Source organism: Drosophila nasuta, chromosome 3 (genome assembly GCF_023558535.2).
Source record: "Drosophila nasuta strain 15112-1781.00 chromosome 3, ASM2355853v1, whole genome shotgun sequence".
NCBI classification, from domain to species: Eukaryota; Metazoa; Arthropoda; class Insecta; order Diptera; family Drosophilidae; genus Drosophila; species Drosophila nasuta.
This window is the reverse complement of record NC_083457.1, coordinates 9,283,385-9,310,143: the sequence shown is the minus strand read 5'-3', so window position 1 is coordinate 9,310,143 and position 26,759 is coordinate 9,283,385. Positions and strand designations below refer to the sequence as shown.

General features: G+C 37.7%; 1 protein-coding gene and 1 long non-coding RNA gene across 6 annotated transcripts in view; one reads left to right on the top strand and one right to left on the bottom strand.

The window, feature by feature from the left end:
• The first annotated feature begins 8,534 nt into the window (after positions 1-8,534).
• LOC132789343 (teneurin-m) overlaps positions 8,535-26,759 on the top strand; it is a 145,276-nt gene continuing 127,051 nt past the window's right edge. For all 5 annotated transcript variants that reach the window (XM_060797304.1, XM_060797303.1, XM_060797302.1 and 2 more), the window contains exon 1: positions 8,535-9,810. In XM_060797304.1, the coding sequence (XP_060653287.1) occupies positions 9,489-9,810 (322 nt within the window). In that variant the 5' untranslated portion in view covers positions 8,535-9,488. The remainder of the gene's footprint in view (positions 9,811-26,759) is intronic.
• Positions 18,078-21,773, bottom strand: LOC132793165 (uncharacterized). Its single transcript, XR_009633089.1, has 3 exons — positions 21,091-21,773; positions 20,396-21,040; positions 18,078-18,495 (listed from the first exon to the last, which is right to left on the bottom strand). It is a non-coding gene; the product is annotated as an uncharacterized LOC132793165 (long non-coding RNA).

The following is a 26,759-nucleotide window of genomic DNA, read 5'->3' as shown; positions in this document are numbered from 1 at the left end:
GACTGCAACAACTCTTGCTCCAACTTTAACTCTAGCTTCTCCTTGTCGAAATAGAAAATTCAAATTTGAAAATATGGAAATGCCTGGCAACGACATTTCAGAACGATGCAGATGCCACGTGCAACGCTGTTGCAGTTGCAGTTGCAGTTGCACCACTCACAGATATTCTCGTAGTCGTAGTCAGCAGAGTTTGGCTCGTAATTCGATTAACACCTTTTGGTCGGAAGGCATTGCCAGCGACTATTGGCGTTTAATTGGTTGGCAACGTCATTGATGGCCTTGGAGCAACCACACACACAGCTGTCTTCCGCTTTTCTCCCTCGACCTCCTCCTTCTCCTTCCTTTGCCCCCAATCGTCGCTTGTCTGCGGCTTATTAGGTGCGGAAATCTTTATTGATTGATGCATTGTTTGTTTGGCTTTGCCCGCCCGCAGTTTCCGACACACACTCCCCGGGGAATGCCACAGTTGCAGTTGCAACTTGAGGTGGAGTCACAGTCGTCGTCGTCGTCGTCGTCATCATCATCACTTGAGCACTTGGTTCGCTCGTAATTCTTTCAATCATATGGCGTCCTTTGTCTAAGTGGCAGCTGCTCAATGCCGGCAAGTTCAATCCGGATCTGCATATATCGGAAAAATGACGGGGGTGAAAATTGAAATGCGTTTTCCAACACGTGTTTCTGCTTGCTGCTTCTAATTGTCGATTCCCTCATCGCGGGCGCTTTAGGAAAACGTATCTTTGTTTACGACTTTCGACGCTTAAATTGCTGCAAAAAAATGTAAAATCGTAAAGCATTTACAAGGAATTGCACTTCAATGGCAATTTTACGGGCAAAGTCTAAACTGGTGAATGGAAATGCGGATATGGGGAGAAAATAACATATCGAAATGTGCAAATGGAAATTGAAATCTTCAAGAAAGTTGTCGCTATCCCTATTCCTGTTTCTAAGCCAACTTTAACTTCATTAGCTACTAATAATTAGCAGGAATTTTTTCCTTTTTGTTAGGAGAAGGGGAATTGTGGGAAAATATGTATATATTACAAGTAAGAGAACTGTAGTCGAGTGTGCTCGTCTGTAAGATACAAGCTACACACTTTGATTAAAAGCAAATCAGTGCGGTATTTTTCTTATAATATACCATATTAATAAAAAAAAATATTAAATTGTACCGAAAGCTATATTTGGTATTTTGATATGATTCGTTATTCTAAATATACTATAGAGTACGAAATATACTAGATTATCAGCCTAAACAACTAAAACCCATAGTAAGAAGTAGTAGTAAGTAGTAACTGAAGTTATTGTTGTATGTACCAAAAAAATGACTGTAAATTAAAAGCAACGCTTGCTTTCGAATATTTCCGATTTGCGGGAACAGCAAATGCTGTCAATAAATTAAATCTCTATCTACTATTATCTCTGAGATCTATGTGTTCATACTGACGGACAGACAGACAGACGGACGGACAAACATGCCTATATCGTTTCGGACGTTGACACTGATCAAGAATTTATATACTTTATGAAGTCGGAGACAAAGTTATAACACCCTATCACAATGTGGGTAACGGGTAGAAAAATAAAAATATAAATATATTAAAGAAAATTTTGATAGACCGAAATTAAAATATTTCAGTTTTACTCCTTGATTTTCCGACGATTTTGAAATAAATTTTAATTGGATTTTTGATTTCCTTACATTTTATTCACATTTTTGAAATTTATCTTCTAATTCTAAGTTTTCAACATTTTATTAATGTAAAATTAGAAAACTAATTGAGAACCCCGTGTTTCTAGTGTTCGCCTTTAATTGTTTATGCCATTTTTTAATTTGCAAGTTAAAAACCTAGGCAATTGTACTTTTTTCTTTCTTTGTCGCTGTTTTTGTTCTTTCTCTGTTTCTCTTCCTCTCTCTCTCTCTCTCTCTCTCTCTCTCTCTCTCTCTCTCTCTCTCTCTCTGTCTCCCTATCATCTCTTTCTCATTCCCATTTGCTTTGCCCTTCCACTTTTGTCAACGACTTCAACTTCATTTGCAGCTCGCAAATTGCATTGCGCCAAGCTGGCAATGGACATGAACACTTGCCAAACAGGCAAAGAGGCGAAGGGAGCATCAAGCAGAGCAGAGCCAGAGCAGAGAAATCCTCTTTAATTAGTTCGCCTTTCGTTTAATGCAATCGCGAAAATATTTTTTAATTTAAAACGCGTAATTCAATATCTCGCGTAATTTTATTTCTCTTACAAGCTGTCGTTTGTTGGCTTCACCAGGGCGTAGTGGAAGGAGAGTGGAGAGCGGAGAGGGTGAGGGTAAGGTGAGAGGTCACTCGGCCAGGGCATAAAGTGCCTGCCAGTCATTGTCATTGGCTGCTCTTCTCTGCGCTTCTCACAACTCCACTTAACGAACTGCGCTGTGCGTTTCCCGCTGTGCGCTCTGCGTCCTGTTCAATTTTTATGCCCGCCTCGTGGAAAATGCAAAAATGTTTTGCGTGCACTTCGATCAATGAGAATATACATATGTATACTTTTATACCCGCTTCCCATAGTATAGAAGAGTATTATAACTTTGTGCCTGGCAGGAAATGTATGTAACAGGTAGAAGGAGGCATCTCCGACCCTATAAAGTATATATATTCTTGATCAGCGTCAACAGCCGAGACGATATAGCCATGTCCGTCTGTTCGTCTGTCTGTCTGTCTGTCTGTCTGTCCTTCTGTCCGTCTGTCCGTATGAAACACTGGATCTCAGAGACTATAAGAGATAGAGCTATAATTTTTTTCGACAGCATTTGTAATGTTTGCACGCAGATCAAGTTTGTTTCAAATTTCAGACACGTCAACTTCCGCCCCCGCAAATTAACAGAAATCCAAGCATATTTTTAAAGCTAGAGTCGCGAATTTTGGTGTATACAATATTAACTGTAGTCTCTGTGATTTCTTGGTTGCGATCAGATGAAAATTGTCGAAGTTCTTAAAGAAATACTTTTGTATGCGGAAAAACGCTTTTTTCTTAATTGCTTTGGTTTACAATCCGCTGTATTTTGCAGTATATATTATATTTTGAATGTGGTACTATAGCGATATACCAAATGTACCATACAGTATATTTTTAGTACTTAGAATAAAATTATTTTGGAATATTTTAAAATTATTAAAACAATATCTTGCTTTCCATATATGGTATATTTGTAGTATTTTTTAGTATATTATTTTGACATATTTTAAAATGATTATTACAATATTTTGTATATTTAGTATTTTTGTAGTGTATTATTTCGGTATATTTTAAAATTAATACCACAATATTTTACTTTCCATTAGGCATATTTTTAGTATTTTTATAGTATATTTTAGGTATATTTCAAAATGAATACCACAATATTTTGATCTTCATATGGTATATTTTTAGTATTGTTGTAGTATATTATTTCGGTATATTTTAAAATTAATACTACAATATTTTGCTTTCCATTAGGCATATTTTTAGTATTTTTGTAGTATATTATTTAGGTATATTTTAAAATTAATACCACAATATTTTGATTTCCATTAGGTATATTTTTAGTATTTTGGTAGTATATTATTTAGGTATATTTTAAAATTAATACCATAATATTTTGATTTCCATTAGGTATATTTTTAGTATTTTGGTAGTATATTATTTAGGTATATTTTAAAATTAATACCACATTATTTTGATTTCCATTAGGTATATTTTTAGTATTTTTGTAGTATATTATTTAGGTATATTTTAAAATTAATACCACAATATTTTGATTTGCATATTGTACATTTTTAGTATTTTTGTAGTATATTATTTCGGTTTATTTTAAAATTAATACCACAATATTTTGCTTTCCATTAGGTATATTTTTAGTATTTTTTAAGTTAGGTTAGGTATATTTTAAAATGAATACCACAATATTTTGATTTTCATATGGTATATTTTTAGTATTTTGGTAGTATATTATTTCGGTATATTTTAAAATTAATACCACAATATTTTGATTTACATTAGGCATATTTTTAGTATTTTTGTAGTATAATATCTTGCTTTTATTCAAAATGGGTAGCGGGTATCTCACAGTCGAGCACACTCTTACGTATTGCATATATATGCCATATGTGGAGAGTATATGGCACACTCAGTTGCAACAGCAAAATGGCCTGCAAAATGAGCCGCTTGACGCGGCCGATACTCCAGAGGCTCTGGCGGCTCTGGCAGCACCCTAAATGACCTGCATTCCAATGGATGCCATTGCCTCTCGATGCATTTTCCCCCCCGTTCGAATTGTTGTTGTTGTTTTTTCTGTGAAAATTGACGCAGGAAATGCCGCAACGTTGGCCCACTCGAGAGAGTTCGAGAGTTCAAAGCTGTTGATGATTTCGGGTCAAGAGTCGAGCAACAACAACAACAAGAACGACAACAATAAACAAACAAACAACAATATTGGTCACTTGTTGTTGCATCTTTTTAAAGTCATTGTCCATTTTTGTTGCTTCTCTTCCCCTTTCTCTCTCTCTCTCTCTTTTAAGTGCTGATCAAATTTCGTGACTGAAGCTTTAAGTGCAAGCCAAAAGACAAGGGAGCACTGTTTGTCCTTTAACAGGATACTTAGTATAGGTATGTGAAAGAGAGATAGAGAGCGAAACAATGTGCAAACGAGATGGAGCGAGTAAGTAATTGCAAAATGAAGCTGAAATGCAACAAATGCGAAAAGTCTGTCGTCCACTCGACATCAGGATGAGGAAGAGGAAGCCTTTTTTAATAGAAATTTGAGCTGTTCCCCCCGAATAAACGGGAAGTCAATTTAGAAGCAAGTTTTTATTTTGCAACTGTAAATGAATAACAACTACAATGTTGAGAATGCATGGGAAAGCAACTGTTCCCTTGACATAAAACTGAAAACTATAAAAAAAATATTTGAAAACGTAAATGGACATTTCTTAAATTTTTTATAGTACTATCCACACATTCATTAAACACTGAATATTATGGAATGTGAAACGAATATAATGAAATTTCTTAATGGACTTTATTATAAGCTGGCAAATCAGCTCGCTATTTAAATTACTTGCCCTTGTGCAATTGTTCTGAAAGTTTTAGAAAGATCGCTCAATTAACACAATACTTATCCAATAAACAAAGTATTTACTACTTCATTGTAAAACTTATTGTGCTGACTGACTCATAATTGAGAGTGAGTCTGGACAAGGTCGTTATATGGAAGAATGAAAAGAAATCGCTTGAATAGTTGAAAAATAGTATGAAAGAAATATTTTTTGTTTCATAGTAAAAAAAAAACAAGTAAGAACGCTACAGTCGAGAGTGCTTGACTGTGAGATACCCGCTACCCATTTTGAATAAAAGCAATATATTTTGCGGTTCTATTCTCAAAATATACCAAATATACTGCAAAAAATACTAAAAATATACCGAATGGTGTATATGGTATATCGATATAGTGCCGCATTCAAAATATACCATAGACGGCACAATATACCAGATTGTCAGCCAAAGCAACTAAGACCTCAACTAAGTAGGTGTTATTGCCCATACGAAAGTATTTCTTTAATAACTTCCACAATTTTAATCAGATCGCAACCAAAGAAATCATAACTACTATAGTAATTATTATATATACCAAAATTCGCAACTCTAGCTTTAAAATTACGCTTGTTATTCGATTTTTTTTGATTTGCGGGGGCGGAAGTGGGCGTGGTAAAAATTTGAAACAAACTTGATCTGCGTGAAAACATAACAAATGCTGTCGAAAAAAATATAGCTCTATCTCTTATAGTCTCTGAGATCCAGTGTTTCATACGGACAGACGGACAGACACACCGACGGACAGACGGACATGGCTAGATCGTCTCGGCTGTTGACGCTTATCAAGAATATATTTACTTTATAGGGTCGGAGATGCCTCCTTCTACCTGTTACATACATTTCCTGCCGGCACAATGTTATAATACCTTTCTACCCTATGGGTAGCGGGTATAAAAAATCGAACAAAAAGATTTCCACAGATGCGTAGACAAATCAACAAATTGAAGTAAATTTTTGCTTAAATATAAAGTTTGTATGTAGTATCAACAATATAAGCAAGCAAATCAATTACTCAGATATATGTAGATGTGTTCATTGAAATATCAGTATTTATTTTATAATAAGAATAAAAAATAAAAATAAAAATAATAAAAAAAACGTTATATAGTTATCCGTCAGTCGCACTGCTATTTTAATGATAACTTTGAGAGTTTTATATATTATATTTGATAATGAATTTTTAAAGCGCTCTTTTTTTTATTCATTAATAGAAAAGGGTAGGTAAAACAAATACTTATGCTTTTCAATCAATGTTTTTTTTTTAATTTTTCATGTTATATTATAGAAATTATGATTATACAAAATTAACATTATTTTATTAATATCCAATCCAAACTTGTATGTCAAATTCTTTCGAAATATTTTAAAATACAGTAATGCATTATGATTGTTGACTCGTCTCGCTTTTTTATCATGGAATGGAATTTCTGATATAAGAAATTACTATTATTATACGACAATTTGCTCACTCTGCGTGACCTCTTTCAATTCGAATGTCGAATGTCAAATGTCGCTGAATCTCTTTCCCCCCTTCCCTCTCTCTCTCTCTTTCTCTCTTTCTCGCTCGTTGGCTCTTTCTTCAAGTTTTTTTGTGGCATAATTTGCAATGTGTCAGTTGCAAGCGAATTGTTCCCGTTCCACTTCGTCTAGACTCAACTCGACTCTTCCAAATGCTCAACATTTTTGAACACAACAGGAAATTGACTTTTCATCGACAGCCAGAAGAAGAAGAAGAAGAGTAGAAAACGAAGAAGAAGCAGTCGGTCCTATGCAAATAATTTCAGTTTCAGGCTCGTGTCGCGTCATGCGGCGTTGCCAGATTCCGTTGAAAGAAGTCCAAACGCTGCTTCTTCTTCTACTATTACTGCTTCTTCTTTTTCTTCTTCTTTTGCTTTGCTTCAAAGCTGTCAAAAGCGCTTCAGCAACAACTTCCGCTACACGAGCTTGTGGATACGGATGTGGATTGTCCCTCCCCCCCCCCCCTTCCTCCCCGCCCACACCCTTCTCGGCTATGCTAACGGTAACCTGCTCAAAAGTTAAGCCATTAGCGAAATGTCCTTTACTTTGCTTATAACGCAATTTTCTGCTTCTTTCTTCTTTTTGCTGGCCTGTCCATTGTCTGTTTGCTTCGTTAGCTCAGAGTTTTGGACACACTGTGCGCCAGGGTTGCCTACATTCATACATATACTGTATATTACAGTTGTTGTTGTTGTTGTTGCTGTGGCGCTAAATGACAACCTCACTGTCAGCACTTTAAACTTTTCACCCTCTCGCCTCTCGCGCCCCCAATTTTTTTGGACGCTAAGCAAAGTTTTTCGGTTGTACCACTCGCTGCATTGTGTCCAGAATCGAAAACTTTACTGCAGCGTTAATGAAGTTGAAGAATTTTTTGTTTCTAATTCCGTTTTTTGAGTTCAAGCTGTTTTTTGTCCGAGATTTGCTTTGTTTTCATCCCCCCACTCCCCAAAAAAAAGGTGAATGGTGCTCTCCAAACTGTAATTAAGTAATGAAATTTGCATTCATTGCAAAGTGCGAAAACTAATTTCATTTCTAATTCAGAGATGCTTGTCCTTGTTGTTGTTGGCTGTTGAAAAGTATTCACAACTTATAATGAATTCCTTTTTATTACTTTTACCGATTTCATAAAAAAAACTAACAAAAACCATTTGAAAATTCTCTGTTCCCTCCGAGTTTTTATTTCATCATCATCAACAGCAGCCAATTATGTTGTCTAACATTATGGCATGTTAACAGTGTCAATGTAAATGACTGCAGGCGTTGCGACGCCCGCTCTGTTATTACAGCACTGTTAACAGTTAGATTAACAGTCGCAGCATTAGCAGCAGATAAGCAGATAAAATTGAACGAAACTGCTGCGCGTAATACGGCTGCAAACGCATCAGCAGCAGCCGAAGCAACAATAGCAATGGTCAACCCCCACCCGCATACTTGTACTACAACTTTTACTCCTTCTGTGAAACATTTCCCCTGCGCTACGCTGCTGGCTGCATGAATTTGGCAACAAACTTTGAGAACGCACTTTTTAACCTTCAAAACTGCTTCGGCAGAGTTTCGTTAAGCACACACACTCCTCGCTCTTTAGCAATGGCTCTCTCTCTGCACAGGAATGGTGGTGTTGTCGGCGACAGCGCTGCCAGCGTTGGTCGGCGTCGGCAGCGACGTCATGCGCAAAGACATGCTCAGCGCCAATCGACTCGTCAAACCAGTAGAACAACAACAATGCACGCAGCATCTGAGGCCCTCCCACGACACTTGCGCTCTGCTCGTGCTCTCTCAACGATACGCTCTCTCAGCAGCCAGTCGGCAGCGAAACTGAACGAAGGCTCGCGCTCTCGTTTGTGCTCTCTCGCTCTAGCTGCTCTGCGTGCATACAGAAAAATTTAGCTCGGAGCAAAGTTAGTTTGAAATCGTCGCTCGCTGAATTCACTTCGCATTTGAGCCGACCCGCACGTCACGCGGCCGTCGCGCAAACAAACAACAAACGACCGTCGAAGTCGAACTCGAAGTCGACGTTCAGTTCAAGTTGAAGTTGAAGCAAATTACACAAAAATTTACCGCTTGTCTCGCACCTGTATGTGTGAGTGTACGTGTTTTAGTCGCTGTCTCTTGTCCTGACTTCTTGTCCGTGCTCATACATCGTCTTCATACTTCAATCGCCGTTTTTGCGTGTCCTCGCTTCGCATTTTGATTCGCGTGTGTTTTTGTTTCAATTCAATTAAATTTGTGTGTGTTTCGTGCAACAAGAAATTGGCCACACAAAAATTTGCAAAACCAAAATCAATTTTACAAATATTGTGAAATCGTTGTCCCTGATCCCCCTCGCATCATACTTCATGTATTTTATTGGCCGCATAAAATAAGAAGGAAGCAGGCAACCAAAAAGAAAAATAATAAAAGAAAAGTGCCCAAAGTGAAAAAGACAAAATCAGAAAAAAAGGAGAAGATGTGCACAAAATACAAATAAAAATCGCAATCACAGTCGCAATTGAATGTGAAATATAATGTTGTAAATCAAGAATAAAAATAAAAGTGAAGTGCTGAACAACAACAACAATCGAAAGAGCAACAACAAGAGCTCCTTGGAGGAGTGAGTTGAGTGGATTTCTTCTCGCTAACACGAAAAAAAAAAGAAAACAAACTTCTCTTCTCTTCGCTTCCCATCTACCATCTATCCTTCTATCTATCTATCTATCTCTCTCTCTCTCTGTCCGTGTGGAGTGTCGGCTTTCTGGGCCCCACAACAAAAAGCCGCCAAAATTAAGTTCTCAAAGCAGAATCAACATCACGCATACCGTCACACGGACAATCTCTACGACGGTGGCACCGACACCGACGACGACGAATGTCCATTGGAGTCGACCACAATGAATCCCTATGAGTATGAGTCGACGCTCGATTGCCGCGACACTGGCGGCGGCCCCCTCCCGCACTCTCCCTGCCCCGGCACACTGCCCATGACAGGACGCCACCTGGCGACAGGCGGCAACGGTGGAGGAGGATCACACAGCCAAACGCTGCAGCATCAAAACCAACAGAATTTGCAAGTCGCCGCTGCAGCTGCAGCCGCTGCTGCGGCTGCTCAACAGTCGTCGTCACACTACGATTACGAGTATCAGCATTTGCCGCATCGTCCACCGGATAACACAGCAGCCAACTTGACGGCGCAACGCACACACGGCAGACAAGGTGAGTTTCCTTCCCACTTGGAGTTGTGAGGTTGTGAATTGTGAACTTGTGAAGCAAAGCGAAACAGTGTTGCCATCGATTTGTGTGAAATGATGACATGTTTCAACATGATTACTTTGGTGTTGAGTCAAAGGAAGCACAGAATGGGAAAATCACTGAAGCAATTGTGCTCTTATTCTTAAAAGTTTGAAAAATGAAGTAGAACTTTAAAATAGATGAAGAAAGTTCATATAAAAAATGATTGGAAAAAATACAATTGTATTATTGTATTATTATTATCTCTGCAAACTTAAAAAGACCTACCTATTAGGAAAGAGAAATAACATAATAATAATAATAATAATAATGGAAATACTGTGGTAGCTTATTATTATATATTATTATAATTGAAAAGTTAATGCTATATTTTTAAACATGTTAACCTATTGGGAGATGAAGTTCATTGAAATATTAATAAAATAAAAATCAATACAACATGAAGTTAATAATTATATTATATGTATATATTATAAGTTATATATGCATGTGAGATATTATTAGAAAAAGTATTTCATTGGGAAAATAGTTAATCTATTATTATTATTATTATTATTATTATTATTATTATTACTGAAATGTCTTCGCTTGCTTGTGAAACTTTTTAGAAAAGTGTAGTTTTATAATTTAAATTATAAAGGCAATTTTTAAAAAAATTTCATATTTGGAATATATTCTCATGTATTATGTTTGAGCTGTTTTGTTGTTTGTAATGGAAAATTTACAAAGAAAATGTCTTAAATTCATAATAAAATAGGAAATATATTATATCGATTTAAGCTTTACTGAGTTAAAAGTTCATTTCTAAAGCGGATTAAACCGGTTCTTTGGTTCTTCTAAAGAATATGTATGTAGCTAATTTCATAAGTACAATGTGAATTTTACTTTAGCTTTTCCTTTTGGAAAAGTAAACAAATTGTGAATATTGAAAACACTAAAAGCTTTAAATTGGCTGTTATTTAACATATTCTAATTTATTGCATTTTATTTAAATGATAGTGACTTTCAATTCAATTTAAGTGAAGATTTGGCAAATTATTACGAATGTGTTGTTTAATGGTAAGGTCAAAGTGAAATAAGTGGAAAGAGAAGGCAATAATGTAATTGATCAATTGAGTTATAATTAAAAGTGGTGAATAAACAATTCAAATTGTTTTAGTAAATAATTTGAAAGAATTTTTAACGAGTAGGAAATGATGGCAATAAACATTCAAAAGAAAAGTTAAACGAAATTTAATAATCTCTTAAAGCATTTTTTATAAGAAAAATGTAGTTTTAAAGGAGGATTAATATATTTTGAACAGCGAAATTTTAATTCAACATAAGATTGTTTAAGTATTAAACTGTGCAGTAAACTTCCAAAAAAGTGCATAAATGAAATAGAAGCTGTAGATATTTGTTTATTTCACGAAAATAATAATTTGAGGTATTCCGACTGTTCAGTGAATACTTAATAAATGCGTAAACCGCATGTTTTAGCATTTCATTGCGAGGAAAATTCAATAATAATAGCTGCTAAGCTATCGGCTATCAGCTGTATGCTTTAAGCCCACTTAAGCACTATGCATACATTTTCTACGTTGTTTCGGAAGAGGAAACTTTTCGCAGAGAGAGAGAGAGAGAGAGAGCGAGCCACTGAGCTGGCAAATGAAAATTCCGCAACTCATTTTCATCAACATTTTCATAAAGCGACCAGAACAGAGAACACGCTGTGTTCCGTGAAAAAAACTTGCGACAACTTTGAACAAATTAGCGGCGCTTATCGCCCAACGTCAAGAGAGAGATAGAGAGAGATAGAGAGAGAGAGCTGCAAACATTTTGCATAAATTAAACAAATTAAGGAAAAGCCACGTTGAAGCGAGGTTGGGAAAGTGAATTCAACAGTCGACAATTGAAATTCGACGGGTAGAATGACATTGAGATTGGGATTGGAATTGGGATTGGGATTGGGATTGGGTTTGGTCGCACAATGCTTTCTGACTTTGGTCGCTTGCTTGCTTGCTGGCTTTTCCAACATGATTTTTCCGGGTGAGCGAGCGGGTTTTTCATTATTTGTCTTATTAATAAAATATAAAAGCGTCTGCGGCAACAATAGAAATAGAGCCTGCGAATTATGAGACTGCCCAACGGGTTCTCTCCTCTCTTCTCTTCTCTTCTCCCCCCTTTTCTGTGCCTTATCCCTTGCCTGCTTCAATCTCACAGTCGCATATTAAAGAATTCCGAATGCGATGCCTGCGGCTGCGGTGGCAGATACTCTTCTGCTTCTGCTTCTTCTTCTTCTCCGTTGCTCTCAAACAAGAGGAAAACCTCGAAAAACTCTCGAGCCGAGTTTCGAGTGGAGTTTGGTTACAATTGCCAGTGAGTGTGTGTGTGAGAGAGAGAGATGGAGAGAGTTGTCGTCTCAGTCTCATGTTCTTTGTGCGTTGTCCTTTGGGTTTGTTTGCTTGCTGCCTGCATTTCAAAGTAGTTATCCCTATTTCCCTCTCTCTCTCACTCTCTGTCGCTTCCACTTTTCATTGCGTTTTTTCCTAGTTTGTCGCTGCGGCAAATTAAATTTAAGCCGCCGCCTGTCACATAAATCCCGTCTAGCATCTCTAGCAAAACTCTACCTAAACCGAAACTCAGCTCACCAAATCCTTTTACCGTGTTGCCAAACATTCTACAATAAGCAAATGTCCCCGAAACTCGACAAAATGAGAAGAGAATCATCCGTAGTACAACTTACTTGCTACGCATCTCTTTCTCTTTTTTCGTATTCGTATTCGCTTCAATTTTATTATTTCCGACTTCTGGCATTCGAACTTTTGGCCACACAATTACATACATACATGCATCTGTATGTGTGTGTATGGCATTTACATAACTTTTTCTCTGGCATTTCCTTCTCCTCCTTCCGCTCGTGTTTTGTTGGTGTTATAAAAACAATTGCTGTACAATTGAAGCCTCTAACGAAAAACGAAAAGAATGAATGAATGGAAAGAAGCAGGCAAGAAGAAGGAGAAGAAGAAGAAAAAGGAGAAAAGCTTTCTATTCTGCATTCACATATAAAAGTCGAAATACCTGCTTCTCCCCCAAAAAAAAAGAGAAAAAAAGCTGAGTGGAAAAGCCCGCAAAACCAAATTGTAAATTTACAACAAAAACACAGAAATAAATTTCGTAACTGCAAACAATAAATTACAAAACAGCTACTGCTACAACAACAACAACAACAACAACAACAACAATGACGACTTTCGGCACTTCACTTTTGGCGAAAGAAATAAAATTCAATAAAATGGGCGCAGGGGGTTTGAACTCTCTGCTTCGGATTCAGGGAATTGACGGGTTCGAGGGGGAGTTGAGTTGAGTTGAGCTGAGCTGAGGGGGCGCGGCTCGTAAATTTTGCACCACTTCAGTGGGCAGCTGGCAAAAGGCAACACACAGTTGTCCCTACAAAACTTCCCATTCCCCTCCCCATCCACTTCTCCCCTCTTAGCTTGCCACTTTTTGTTGGCTGTCTCCTCGCGTCGCGTCGCGAGGCTTGTCATAAAAATTCGGAGCGAAAATTTTGCGCCTTCTTTTGGCTTCTTTCGCTTGAACATTTTTATGTTTGGCATAAAAATCCGCTGAGAATGGAAAATGAGGAAAATTCTCTCACTGCTAGCTGGCAGCTGTTGATGTGTGAAAATTTTGCAAAACAACAACAAAAAAATGGCGGGGAAGAAACCGAAACAGAAACAGCAACAGAAATGAGAAAAATAGCAATATTCATACTTATTAGAAATTTTTCGGGTGTATTTTTTATTTATGGCTTCTGATTTGCATCACTTGCGTTGTTTTTTTCTTAGCTCCAATTAGCGAAATTAACTTGGCCACTTTTTTTTGGCTGCTTTTGGCCAGATGGCCCCCAATGTCAATCAGAAAGCGGCAAAAAAAAAATAAGAGAGGAAACCGCACGCAAGATATTTGGAAACTGAAAGCCAACAAGGTCGTTTCAACCTCGAATCGAAATTGTGAATCGCTTTTATATAGATTTCTGTTGTGTATTTGTGTGTTGAATTTTTCTCACACACTGATTTTTCCAGCAGCGCGCAAAAATATTATTTGTTTATACCGCGCCTGATTGCTTTATGGTTGTCCCCTTCCCTCCATTCCCATCATCCATGGCAGCTAATGAGGCCGCTCCCAACACATGCCACATCTTGTAGTTGTTGTTGCCGCATGTGGTAGCAACTCCTGAGCAGCCACTTGGCCACACTCAGCTTGCGTTGTTTATTTTTCATACTTTGCAAAATCGAATTCTATTTTCGACTTTTCATTCGATTTTTATGCGTTTAACGCTTGGTGAGCGTCTTCCAGAAATAGTTTTTTAGAAATATATGGCAGACGGAAAGCTGTGAAATTTAAATTAATATAAATTGAATTTAAGATTCATAAATTAGATATACAAATTAAATAATTAAATAACAATATAACTCAATTGAAAAGTAAAAAATAACTTTGCCTGATTCACTCAAACAACAAATTTGAAAATGTTTTAAATAGAATTGACTTTAATAACTTAAATTTCATAAACAGCATTGCTTATTTTACAGAGTATCTGTTAGTCAACAAATTTGAAAATGTTTTAAATAGAATTGACTTTAATAACTTAAATTTCATAAACAGCATTGCTTATTTTACAGAGTATCTGTTAGTCATTACTCTCAATTTTTCTTGACTCTTATAAACACAACACAATTTTGTGTTTTGATGTTTAGATTGGTGTGGTAATTATTGTTGGCGGGTGCGGTTGTTTTTCTGCTTTTCGATCTCAAATGCGATTCAATTCGATTTGTTTAGTGGCTCTGCTTCGTCTTACGTCGCTTCACCTTTTACTTGAATTGCATGTTTCAATAATTTCAATAATTTTGAGCTTGATGTAGTGTTATGGCTGCCGATAAAGATTTGATTACCAATGATATTTTATACATTGCCAGCTGTTTAATATGAATACAATTTAAAATTTTATAATTAAATGTACACAAAATAGTCAATCAATAACTTTAGGATATTTTTATACCCGCCACCTGTAGGATAGAAGAGTATAATAAGTTTGTGCCAAGTAAATTCGAGAAATATAGTTCTAAAGTATATTTATCGGGTATATTTTTTGCATTTTATGGTTTATTTTGCAATTATACCAAATTAATATACCACAAAAATACAAAAATATACTAAAGGCTATATTTAATATATAGTACTATAATATACCAAACTCAGCGTTTTAGTATACCAAATTAATATACCACAATAGTACTAAAAATACTGAATTTGGTATATTAAAATACATATGTATATACTATATACCAAATTTAGCATTTGGTATACTTTCAGTATTTTTGTGGTATATTAATTTGGTATATTTTAAAATGAATACTGTACTAATTTGTTTTTATTAAAAATGGGTAGCGGGTATTTCACAGCCAAGCACACTCAACCGTCGCTTTCTTACTTCTTAATAACATTTTTGTCACAATTTATTTAAAACTCATTTGAAAACAACATTATTTAATATTGAATAAGGACAATATGTACAGCAAGGAATAATACATTATTGCGTTATAAATTATGCAATATAAATTACAATTGTATCTACATAATTCAACAGCATGTATCTGGTAGATTGCACTCGCAATCTATGTCATAAGCATAACAATTATTTCACTGCCACAATCGTATTACAAACCTGCTTATCGACTCTTCCAAGTGATCTCACTGGTCAAAAGCAGCTTACTCCTGCTCTTCCTCCTCCACTTCCTCTCATTGCTGTGGCTGCTGATGATGCCTGAGGACCTAATCCTCACTTGCCGCTAAGCTGCTCAGCGACTAATCCTTAGAATCAACTTCACTGGCGCTAGAAGAGACCTTTAATGACGCCCATAAGCGCAGCTGTCATATTAGAACTTGTTATAGGGGGCAGTAAAATATTTAACAATTGTCAGTTTTACATTCATAACTCCTCCTCCACTCTGCCTCCCCCAGCATTTTGGGGGCGGGCAATCAATGGCAGCAACATTTGTAAAATGTCTGCAGCGATTTTCGCATCTTTTTTTTTATTATTTGTGTGGATGTTGGATTTTCCTTCTTTTCGTTTTTTTGTCGTCGTCGAGAGCTGCGGAAACTGTCAATGACAGCAGCTCTCTGACTAGGCGCCGTCGAGTGAAATTCCAACTTATTACTTCCTGACAGCTGTCAAAAAATATGCAAACAACAACAAGAAATATGCAAAACTATGCGTCGAAATTGTGCGCAGCATTATGTAAATCAAAGCGATTTGTAGCAGGCCAAAAAGGAGTTGAACACCAACAACAACAAAAAAAAAGGTAAAAGCAAAAAATTGACAGCGCCATAGAAAGGATATTCGAAATGTCAGCAGCACACACACACACACACGCATACACAAAGGGATTGTGAGGAATGCTGGGAAAATTACACGTAAACAGCATGAGGTCCTTTTTTCTTTTTATTTCCTCTTTTTTTTTGCAACACACACAGGACACCGAGAGGCAGACAAAAGCCCCTTAAGCCCACACACTCAACCTGACACACGGGCGCGTTTGGGTTACAAGAGTCCTGCGATAATGATGCGCAGTCCAACCGCAAATGAGCAGCACTCTATAGAGGAGACGAGATAGAGAGAGAAGAGGGAAAGAATAGGGACCAAAGAGGGAGCATAGAGCGATAAATTAGCGCCGAAAATTTGTTAGAAAATAAACCTGACCTGAAGCGCGTTGAACTCGAACTCAAACTCGAACTCGAACTCGAGCTGGAACTAAAACTGGAAACTGACCTGTTTGCGACCTGCTGCAGCTCGAAGGTGTTTGCGACGTGCTCTGCACTCGAAGAAGTCTCCGTTTATTGTTGCAGTTGCCAGCTGATGGGTCGCTTTGTCATTTGGGATTAGCCCAGCACAATTCTTTTGTAGCCGATTCGTTTTGTGCGCTACGCCTCATTGAAGAGGTAGAGAACGACCGAGCGACCAAAAAAAAAAGGATGCTCGTTTGTATTATAATTTGATTTTTGGTTATGGGGCAAAAGCCGCTTAGCTCTCGAGCGCAGCCTCTAATTTTATTAGTTAAAAAAAAAGAAGAGAGAAATTCCCTGGGTTCGAAATTAATGCTGACTTAGTGACTGCTATATTTATACCCGATATAGAGAAAGGATTATAACTTTGTTCAATTTTGTATTAGATAGAACGCAGTATATCAGACCGTACTTGGTATATCAATATACCACATATACATTTTGTTATATATCAGTATATTTTATATACTAATTTGGTATATTAAAATGATAGTATACAACTTTCTTGCTTATATTCAGAATATGATAAATATGCATTTCGGTATATTTTAGTATTTTTACCCGTTAACCATAGGGTAGAAGGAAAGTGTGTCAGACCGTACTTGGTATATCAGTATACGACATATACATTTTGGTATATATTAGTATATTTTATATACTAGTATTTAAGGAAAGTATAACTTTGTGCTCGTCGTTGGAGATATTTCGACGCCATAAAGTATATACCAAACATATATTTCGTTATATTTCAGTATTTTTGTAGTATATTATTTTATATATCTAAATGTTAATACCAGCCTGTTTTGTTAACACTGAAAATATACAAATTATATTCGGTATATTTAAGTTTTGTGGTATATTAATTCGGTATATTTTAGGAATCCTATTGAAATGCTCTGCTTGTATAGAAAATATGAGGCGGGTATCTCACAGCCAAGCACACTCGATTGTGGCTTTCTTGTTTCTATTTTTTTGGAATAGAAAATTGAATTGCCGCTGCCACCTTGGGACAACATTCTGTGTTCGCTTCATTTGATATCAGAGCAACGAGAAACGGATGTGGTTATGCCTAAAATTTAAGCTATGCTGATATAGAGAGGGCGAGAAACAAGTTGTGACAGCTTCTGCTTGGCACAATCTTCAGATTAGTCAGCACACAAGCTGTGTGGACAAAGTAAGAGTATTTTTATGACTTGCACACACATTGTCTGGTCTGGCTGGGGATTGAGTGGATGAATGCCTGACGGATGATTGTTTACAGTAATTGCAGGCAACAATTGCTTAGTTGCCGCCCCCCCCTCATGAATACCCCCAAAAAAAGAAAAAGAAACAAAAAACAATTCTCAATCCTCAAGGAGCTGGCACGCAAAACTCATAAAAATATGCGAATGCGTTGTTGCCTTTTTTATTGTCGAACATTAAATTTATTATTTTTTATAGAATGTTTCACAACTGAATGCAAATTTGTTTCAATGCTGTTTGCTTGCCGCAGCTCAGTTATTTTCTTCTTCTTGGCTTTTTACGAGCGCTCAGCATTTCTCATTTTAATTGCATTATGCGACTCCGACTCCAACTCAGACTCCAACTACAGCTTCAAACTATAACTGAAGTTGGTAAATGCTGCTAGACAGGCTATAAAACAAAAACGAAGAGAACAAAAAGGAGTGCGGGATTTTCCAGAAGTTGTAAAAAACTAAATGTAATGACAGATTTCAGTGCTGACTTCTTTATGGCATTTATGCTGAATTCGTTCATTCATTCATTCAACTGCAACTTGTGACGATCTTGCAGTGGGGTCTTCGCTGCATCGATTGATATCTGAAACTAGAGAAAAGCGTCTAAGCCACGCCCTGCATTTATCGCTAATAAAATATCAGAGAGAGAGAGAGCTCGCTTTAAATACGCAATGTATGCCACATTGAATGGGGCATGCTTCAGTGAAGATTTCATTTATCAGCACTGGCAACGGAAGCGCTCAATGACACACAGCGAGCACAAACTTTTGACCGATATAACGCATATAGTATATACATACATATATAGTATGAGCTGTGGCCAGCCGGCGCTGTAATAAACCCAAGTAAATAATAAAAACAGCAAAGGAGAAGGAAAAACACTTTTAATGCGCCGAAATCTGGGCACCTTAAAGCGGCTTAGAGAACCAAATTAGGCAACAGATAAGAGAAGAGAGAGAGAGACGAACGGATGACAGCTGTTGGTCCACTAAAAAGGCAAACAAAATGCGGTCACTAATAAAATGTTGGCGCACAGGATAAACGCAGGACCAACTGTGTCTGGACATTTCATCATTAGAGCTGAGGCGATAAAAATAGCAAAAACAGAACAGCAACAACAACAACAACGATACGACGACAACAAACAACATTCCATAGGCTTATCAGAAAGGAAATCCAAACGCAGTCACGTTGACAACTCCAAGAGAATGAGAAAGAACGGAAGATAGAGAGAGAGAGACGCACAAGAAATCAGTGAAAATCATTTTCATTTTTATGAGAAAACGCAGAGAAAAGATGCGAGACAGACAAAGCCAGCGAAAACGAAGGAGATGAGACGACGACGAAGCAAAACAATAAAATAAAATTTAAGATACATTTGAGACCAAAACAAATAGGCAGCGAAATAGGCGCACACAACAACGAAGAAGCAGCAGAGAGAAGAGGCAGGAAAATGGAAAATGTTGTTGGCTTGTTTGTAGCGCTCTAACATTAAAAATGTGTGCGTCGAGTGGAAACAATGTCGCAGCTGTACAGCAAAGATAGATAGAGAGGGAAGAGGAGGAGGACAGACAAACATCAAATATGAGAATGCGACTCGCAGGATATGAGTGTGTGTGTGTGAGTATTTTCAGCTAGTTGTATTGCCTCTTTTATGGCCGACGACACTTGCAGAGTAGTTTTCATGCTGAGAGATACATGCGAAAAACAATAGGGGAAAGAAAAACTGCCTTGAGAATGGGCACTTGAGAGCGAGAGAGGCAGCTGAAAGTACGCAAAAGGAAGTGATCAAGTGATAAGACTAAGAGCGGATTGCAATGGAGTACAGACAACAGACAACAGACAACAGACTACAGACAACAGACATTGTTATGGCTATTCTATCTAATAGCTATTGCTCTCACAGTGATTACCGAATCGTTGTGCGTATCTTAAAGATACATGTGTATCTTTTATGCACAAAGTGCGAGCGCGCTAATGGAACTTTTACGATAGTTACGCATTATGACAGGCGACAATTTTTATATGCAACAGCAAAAGTATCTTATAGATACGCACACCACATTTTTAGCACATTTTCAGCATATCAACTTACAATGGACGACGACGACGCAGGACAACGCATCAGGTTACAGCCAAAGAAAGATTGAGACGACGCTTCGTCCTTTTTTTTCTCGCTTTTCGTATTCGTCTGGTCTCGCATTTTATGCATATCGTATAACGTTGCCCACCCTCGACGCCGCTTCGCTGTGCCTAATGAAAGGCCGTTAGTGTCCTGCGTCCGGCTGAAAAATGCGGGAGCAAAAACGTTCGAGAGTCGTAAAATAATAATAGTGCCTCAACAAACAAAAAAAAATACAACGATGTACAAAACAGGTCTCAAATTGAGCCACACCGGTTTTTCTCTCACCTCTCTCTTTCATACAGTCTCATCCTCTCTCTCTCACTCTCTCTCTCTCTCTCTCTCTCTCTGCAAGTGTAAATGTTACCTAATGTTTTTATTTGATTAGCGTTTGCTACGTGCCGCATTTGATGCTGCTCTTGTTTGCGCTTCAAGAAAGAAAATACAAGAAAATCTTGTGCATTTTCCTAGGAATTTTTTTCGCTCTCCCTCTCGCTCGCTCTCGTTCTCTTAGCTCTGCTCATTTGTTCTGCTCATCGGTGTAGATTTCCCCTTGAATGCGCTCGCCCTCCCCAATGATTAATTGTCTGCGCGTAAATTTTTTAATTTCGTGGAAATGATGTTGAGCGCTGGAATTTAATTTCTTGAGCCCAGCTCCCAGTATCCAGTAGACTGGACATTTGGGCAATTTGTTTGTGATTTGCTTTCCTTTTTTTCACGTTTCGTTTTCCTTCATTTTTTTCGCTTTTTTTCCTCCCAGCTTATTTTTAAGCACTTTGAAGTAGCTCTTAGCATTTTTTTTTTGCTTGGTCTGTGCTTGATCCATGTTTTTTAATCACTTTCTGTATGCTTTTTGGCTCTTTGCAGGTATGTAAATGTTGACTTGACTTCACTTGAGACTTTGTGCTTTATTTTAACATCGATGGTGAGTTCTTTCTTATCTTTTTTTTTGTTGTGTTGTAATTGCGAAAGTGTGAGAATTATGCTAGTTGAGTGCCCCAAGAGAGAAAGACTGAAAAGAAAGGGAAAGTAAAAGTCTCTCACATACACACTCACACGTACGTGTGCCACGCCCACACAATGCATATAGCACTGAGTGCTCGCTTTAATTGTGTCAGCCTTCAACGAGCCGAAAGAATGAAGAAAAAGCCCAACTGGAAAGTGAAATGTTTGCACTTATTGCTGCTCTTCTACCTAGCAAAATGTGCGAGTGTATGTGTGTGTGGGTGTGTGTGAGTGTGTGTGGCATTATGCCAAGTCCTTTTCATCCATTCTCTTGCGTTTCTTTTCTCCTTTCTTTTTTGTGCTACCTCTCTGTTGTGCTTTATTGCACTGCAATTTATTTGATGTGCTGCCTCACAAATTACGCATACGCCACGTTGTCGGCTTGGATTGTGTGCTGACTCTCTCAAACACACACACACACAATGCCGAGAACAACTTTACAGGTAACGGGCAACAATAACAATGAACATTTCAAGTGTTCGAGGCCTCGGAAAAAGTTTCTTGCTCCATAATGCGAGTAAGCGAATAAAACTTCGAGGTTACTCGCTGAAAAATAATTTACTTAAACTCTTGCTCCTCAATTCGACCAGCAATTCCCCAAGCTGCTTCAATATTTTTCCTTTTTTTTTTGATTACTTTAGAAACTATTTTCACTTGAAAATTGTGTACAATACGGTCACAGCAAAAGTTTGGCTTGGAAGAAAAAATATAAAACTAAAATAGAGAGAGAAAATAGAAAAAATAGAAAATTGTGTGCTGACAGTTGTCATTTGATTGTTTTCATTTCATTTCGATTTTTTTTTCGGGCATCAATAAGTGGAAATATAATAACTGAGTAGAGAGAAGCAAAGAGAGAACTGGACTGGACTAGAGACTGACATTTTGCTGTCAGTTATTTTTGCTGCTTGACAGTAATCATGTTCAATCATGTTTTGTTTGGCATCCACAATGGATCCTTGGCATTGACATGAACGTGAACGCCACTCGGAACTTGTTTATATACTCTGTGCCATATGTATGGTTAATGGTACAAAGACTTCATTAGGAGGCGACTGGGATGAAGATTCTGACAGAACAGAAAAAAAAGTTCTGATCAGCTTGTGCAGAACAATTGATGGACATTTTTCAACGGCATCAGAGCTCGACTCGGCAATGAATTCAAAAAGCAAAGTATACTAACAGTCGCCGCTTTTAATAAATTCAACAAAACAGAGCACAACAACAAGAAAAAAACGTAATAAAATATTAATGAAATTCCAAACACCTCTCGTGTGTAGTCAACGCACCCAGAAGATGCTGCTGCTGAGCTAGGAGCAGAAAGCACGCAGTAAGCGAGGGAGGGAAGGGGAGTGGGAGGCAGCAGTTTCTACTGGCGCCTGGAGAGTAATTTTTTTGTTGTTGTTGCTGCGTTGCTTTTGCTAACAAAGCACGCACCGGACGAGGCTTGGGAAACAGACAGACAGACACACAGAGTCGGACGCCACTTCCGGCAAACGTGGCTGGCACACAGATAGAAACCGAGTCAGAGAGAGAGAGAGTGAAAGAGTGGGGGAGTGGGGGAGAGGAGAGAGGAGTGCAGACAGATGGAGCGACAGTCAGTGGCAGGTAATGTCAAGTTGGCCATATTTTTCACACCTTGAAGCCGAGGTTGGCCAGTCAAAAATAACTGATAGTTGCTGCTTGAAGAATGTTGCTAACGATGCAGTGTGTGTGAGTGTGTGTGTGTGTGTGTGAGGCAAGTTAATAGAATTTTGCATTTGGCTAGCAAACAATGCAACAATTTGTGGTTAAGCACAAAAAGAACACGAATTGCAATTGAAGAAGAGAGGAAGCAGGAACTCAACCCCTAGAAGCAACCTCCCTACGCTATGTAAGGGAGAGTAAAAGCTGTGTGTATGCCAAATTCAATTTGGCCAAAACTACAAAACAAAAGAGGGATGGCTAGGGAGAGAGGGGAGTGCAGGGGTACACCACAAAAGTAGACGAAATTGATTTTAAAAAGCAAGTTGAAGAGAGCGAGCGAGCACTTGGTTATAGGTTGAGGTAGAGCATCCAAAGGAGGAGGATGCCCGAGCAGCAGCAGCAGCTGGGGACTAACCCAGTTAAGGGTGAAGAGAGTGAGGGATGTGGGCGGGATGAGGGGGGTTTTTGGGGGGTTTCCTGCTGCGGCGGCACGAAAAACAAATTAAAGTAAATTCCCCAATTTCATTTTGCGGCAGCAAAAGCACAGTAAAAACTAAAAAAATAAAAGCGAGAAGCAGCTGTAGGAAAAGGAAAAGAAGAAAAACGCAGCGAGCTAAACAATTGCATTTGTTATGTGATTCACTCCAAAGAGAGGGGGTGAAAAGAGGCATGGGAGTGGAGAGCATGGAAATTGGAATTTGTGTTGAACAAAATTTAAGCAAAACTGTCAACCCAACACTGACTTTTGTATAACGTCCTTGGGCGCAAAGTTTATCACGATATGAAAAACTTTTAATGATGCACATAAATCAGTGAAGAGAGTAAACAAAAACAAATCGAGTCGAAGCCTAATGGAGAATAATATAGAAAACACGCCTTCGTTTTCATTATGAAAATGACAAGAGTTCCATTCGGTTGTATGCTGCCAGCATTTGCCTAATGGGCCAAGGACAATAGGACAAACAGTAGGACACAGGACACAATCAAATACACAATACAATGGTCATGCATTTTCATAAGGCAAGCCCTTAAATTTGTCCAAGCAGAAGAACTTTGTATAAACTACAACAAACTTTCGACTTTTACTTTGGCGCTTGGCGCTTTAATAAAGTGTGAAAATGTGCAAAAGGACTCGAAACGAAAGAAAGAATAGAGTAGAAGACGAAGCCAACTTTCTGCTCCGGTCTTTCTGGCTCTGGCTAAGTTTTCCCGTTGTTGAAAATCGATACGTGAGATTGCCCCCAAAGCCAGATTGCCGGACGCTTGATAGGTGCCAAGGTGTAGCCAAGAGGAAAGAAGTGTGAGGAGTGTGGTGTGGTGTGGTGTATTTCATAAATTTTTCAACGCTTGAAAATGTTATTTATATTTCATGGCATGGCGAAAAGAAAACTTTGGCGCAGCACGAACGACTACAAATCGTGCGTAGTGTAGAGGAAGCCAAGACAAATCGTAGGTGGACGCACGGACGGACATAAAAAAGTGAGCACAAGTTTTACACTGCGACGACGATGCCACTTTACGGCTTCGTTTATTACGTGTGAAAAGGCGAAAAGAGGAGCAAGAGAAGAAGAAGCAGCAGCAGCAGCAGATGCAGTCCTGCGACATTTGCTCGACGTGCCTTCATCAAGTTTGAGACCAGGACACGTGCCAATGACCAAGTTGCGCCTAAATGCGATCGTTCCAAGGCTCTTTCGATAGCGTATTGACAAGTTTTTATACCCGTTACCCAAAGGGTAGAGGGGTATTATAACTTTTTGCCTACCGAAAATGTATGTAAGAGGCTGAAGGAGATATCTTCGACTCTATAAAGAATATATATTCAATATAGAGTTTTTATGATTCCTGAAAATTTGTTTGCAATCAGATAAAAGTTATTTAAGAAATACTTCTATAGTTGCTTTGCCCGACAATCTGGTATATTTTGTACTCTATGATATATTTTGAATATGGTGGTATATAAATATACCATAAAAGGTAGCCTTTGACATATTTTAGTTAATTTGTGTGTATTTGGTATATTTAGAATGTATAAAAACAAAATAAACCTATGGTTTATTTGCGTGCAGTCGGTATAATTTGATTGTAGTAGTATATAAAAATATAGTCTTTGGTATATTTCAGTGTATTTGCGCATATTTGGTATAATTTTATTATGGTCCTATATCAATATATATATATTTAAGAATAATACCGCACTGTTTTTATTTAAAATGGGGCGCGGGTATCTCAAAGTCGAGTACTCTCGAATGTAGCTTTCTTACTTGTTTTTTTATGACTTTTCCGCTTCACAGGTCCTTCAACTCGTGCTTTGACATGACGCTGTCAATTTAGCTTTCACAACATTACTAATTATAGGATGTACATTAGAAAATAAATAATAAACAAAGTAATCGAAAATAAAAATAGGAAAAAAAATGGGGGCGAAAAAAAGTGGAAAAATCGCTTTTGCCACGCGACACGTGGCCACGCCATGACAATGGTTGACAGTTTGCCACCTGCCACATACTTATTGGCCTCAGTGTGGCGGCGACCTAAGTCAACAATTAACTTTGACATGCAATTTTAACTGTGTGCAATGCTAATAAATTTATTGTTGTACAAATTTGTTAAACAACTTCAACTTAATTATACAATTTACGCGAACAAATGAAACGAAACTCGCCTCCCCTCTCAACATTCATTCTGTGTATCTCTCTCTCACTCTTTCTATCTCGAAAGTTTCTACTTGTGTGGCGGAGTCTATAATTAACGTCTGGCAGCTCGCTGCTGTGAGTGTTAATTGGTTAGAGCAGAGAGAGCGAGAGAGGGGGAAGTGGGAAGTGGGAAACTATAGTTGCAAAAGTCTGCAGTGGTCAGCGGACAGCAGTCGCTTTCTGGTCAGCTCTGTGGACGCAAGCGAATAATTGATGTGCGCTCTCTCTCTCTATCTGTCTCTCTCTCGCTTGCTCTCTCTCACATTTTGTTTATTGATTTATGCAAATATTGACACATCAATTAATATGCCAAAAATTTGACAGAGTCGCGTGCGCTGATCTAATGCTAATTGAAATTTGTGGTCAGTTTCAGTTTTGTGGCTGCAAATGCGGCCAACCAAAACATTTGCCATGCCTCCGAAAGGGGCGGCATTGATAACTACTGCCCAACTATATAGGGATGTGCATTCCATAAAGACGTCAACTGTTTCTCGACACCCAGCCATAAACAAATATTTTCATTGTCAAACATAGGCCGCAACAATCTCAACAAATTTATGAAAATTCCATCTTACAAACACACACACACACACACAACATATATAGAGAAAGATATAGGCACAAGGCGTTGCATAAATAAAATAAATAAAAATTAACATAGACAACATTGTCAGGGTGCAAAAGCAGAGCCCACATATGTACATAAATAAATAAAATAAAAAAAGAGATGAGCAACCAAATGAAATGAGATGACAACAAACAGGACAACAAGAAAACTCGACAGCGAAATACCCGGCAAATTAAATTACTTTAAATAAATTTTCATGGTTATAGAGACTTTAAACATTAGTAACAAGTAAGAAAGCAAAACAGCGCGTTATTATTGTTAAAATGATGCGAATTAATATAGTACAAATATACTGAATATATACCAAAAGCTATATTTGGTATATTGATAGTAGGATCAAATATAGGACCAAATATACCAGATTGTCAGACAAAGAAACTAAGACTAAACGCTTACTTAAGCGTTTTTACCCACACAAAAGTATTTCTTACTTAATTCATAAAATTTTTATGCGATCAGGAATCATTAAAGCTATAGCATTATTGTTCGAACCTCTAGCTTACAAACTACGCTTGTTGTCAACAAAAAATGATAAAAATTATAGTTGCGGTTTTTAAATTTCTCAATTTTATTAAAGTTTTTTTTTAATAAGTTTTTGTACTAATACTCAAGCTTTCAACAAGCTTTCTGTTTATATATTTTTGTAATCTTACAACTATCAGCTTCTTATCACCAACTCATCATACCCTTTCCTCCATTAGCTTCCGGGTATTCACACCCGC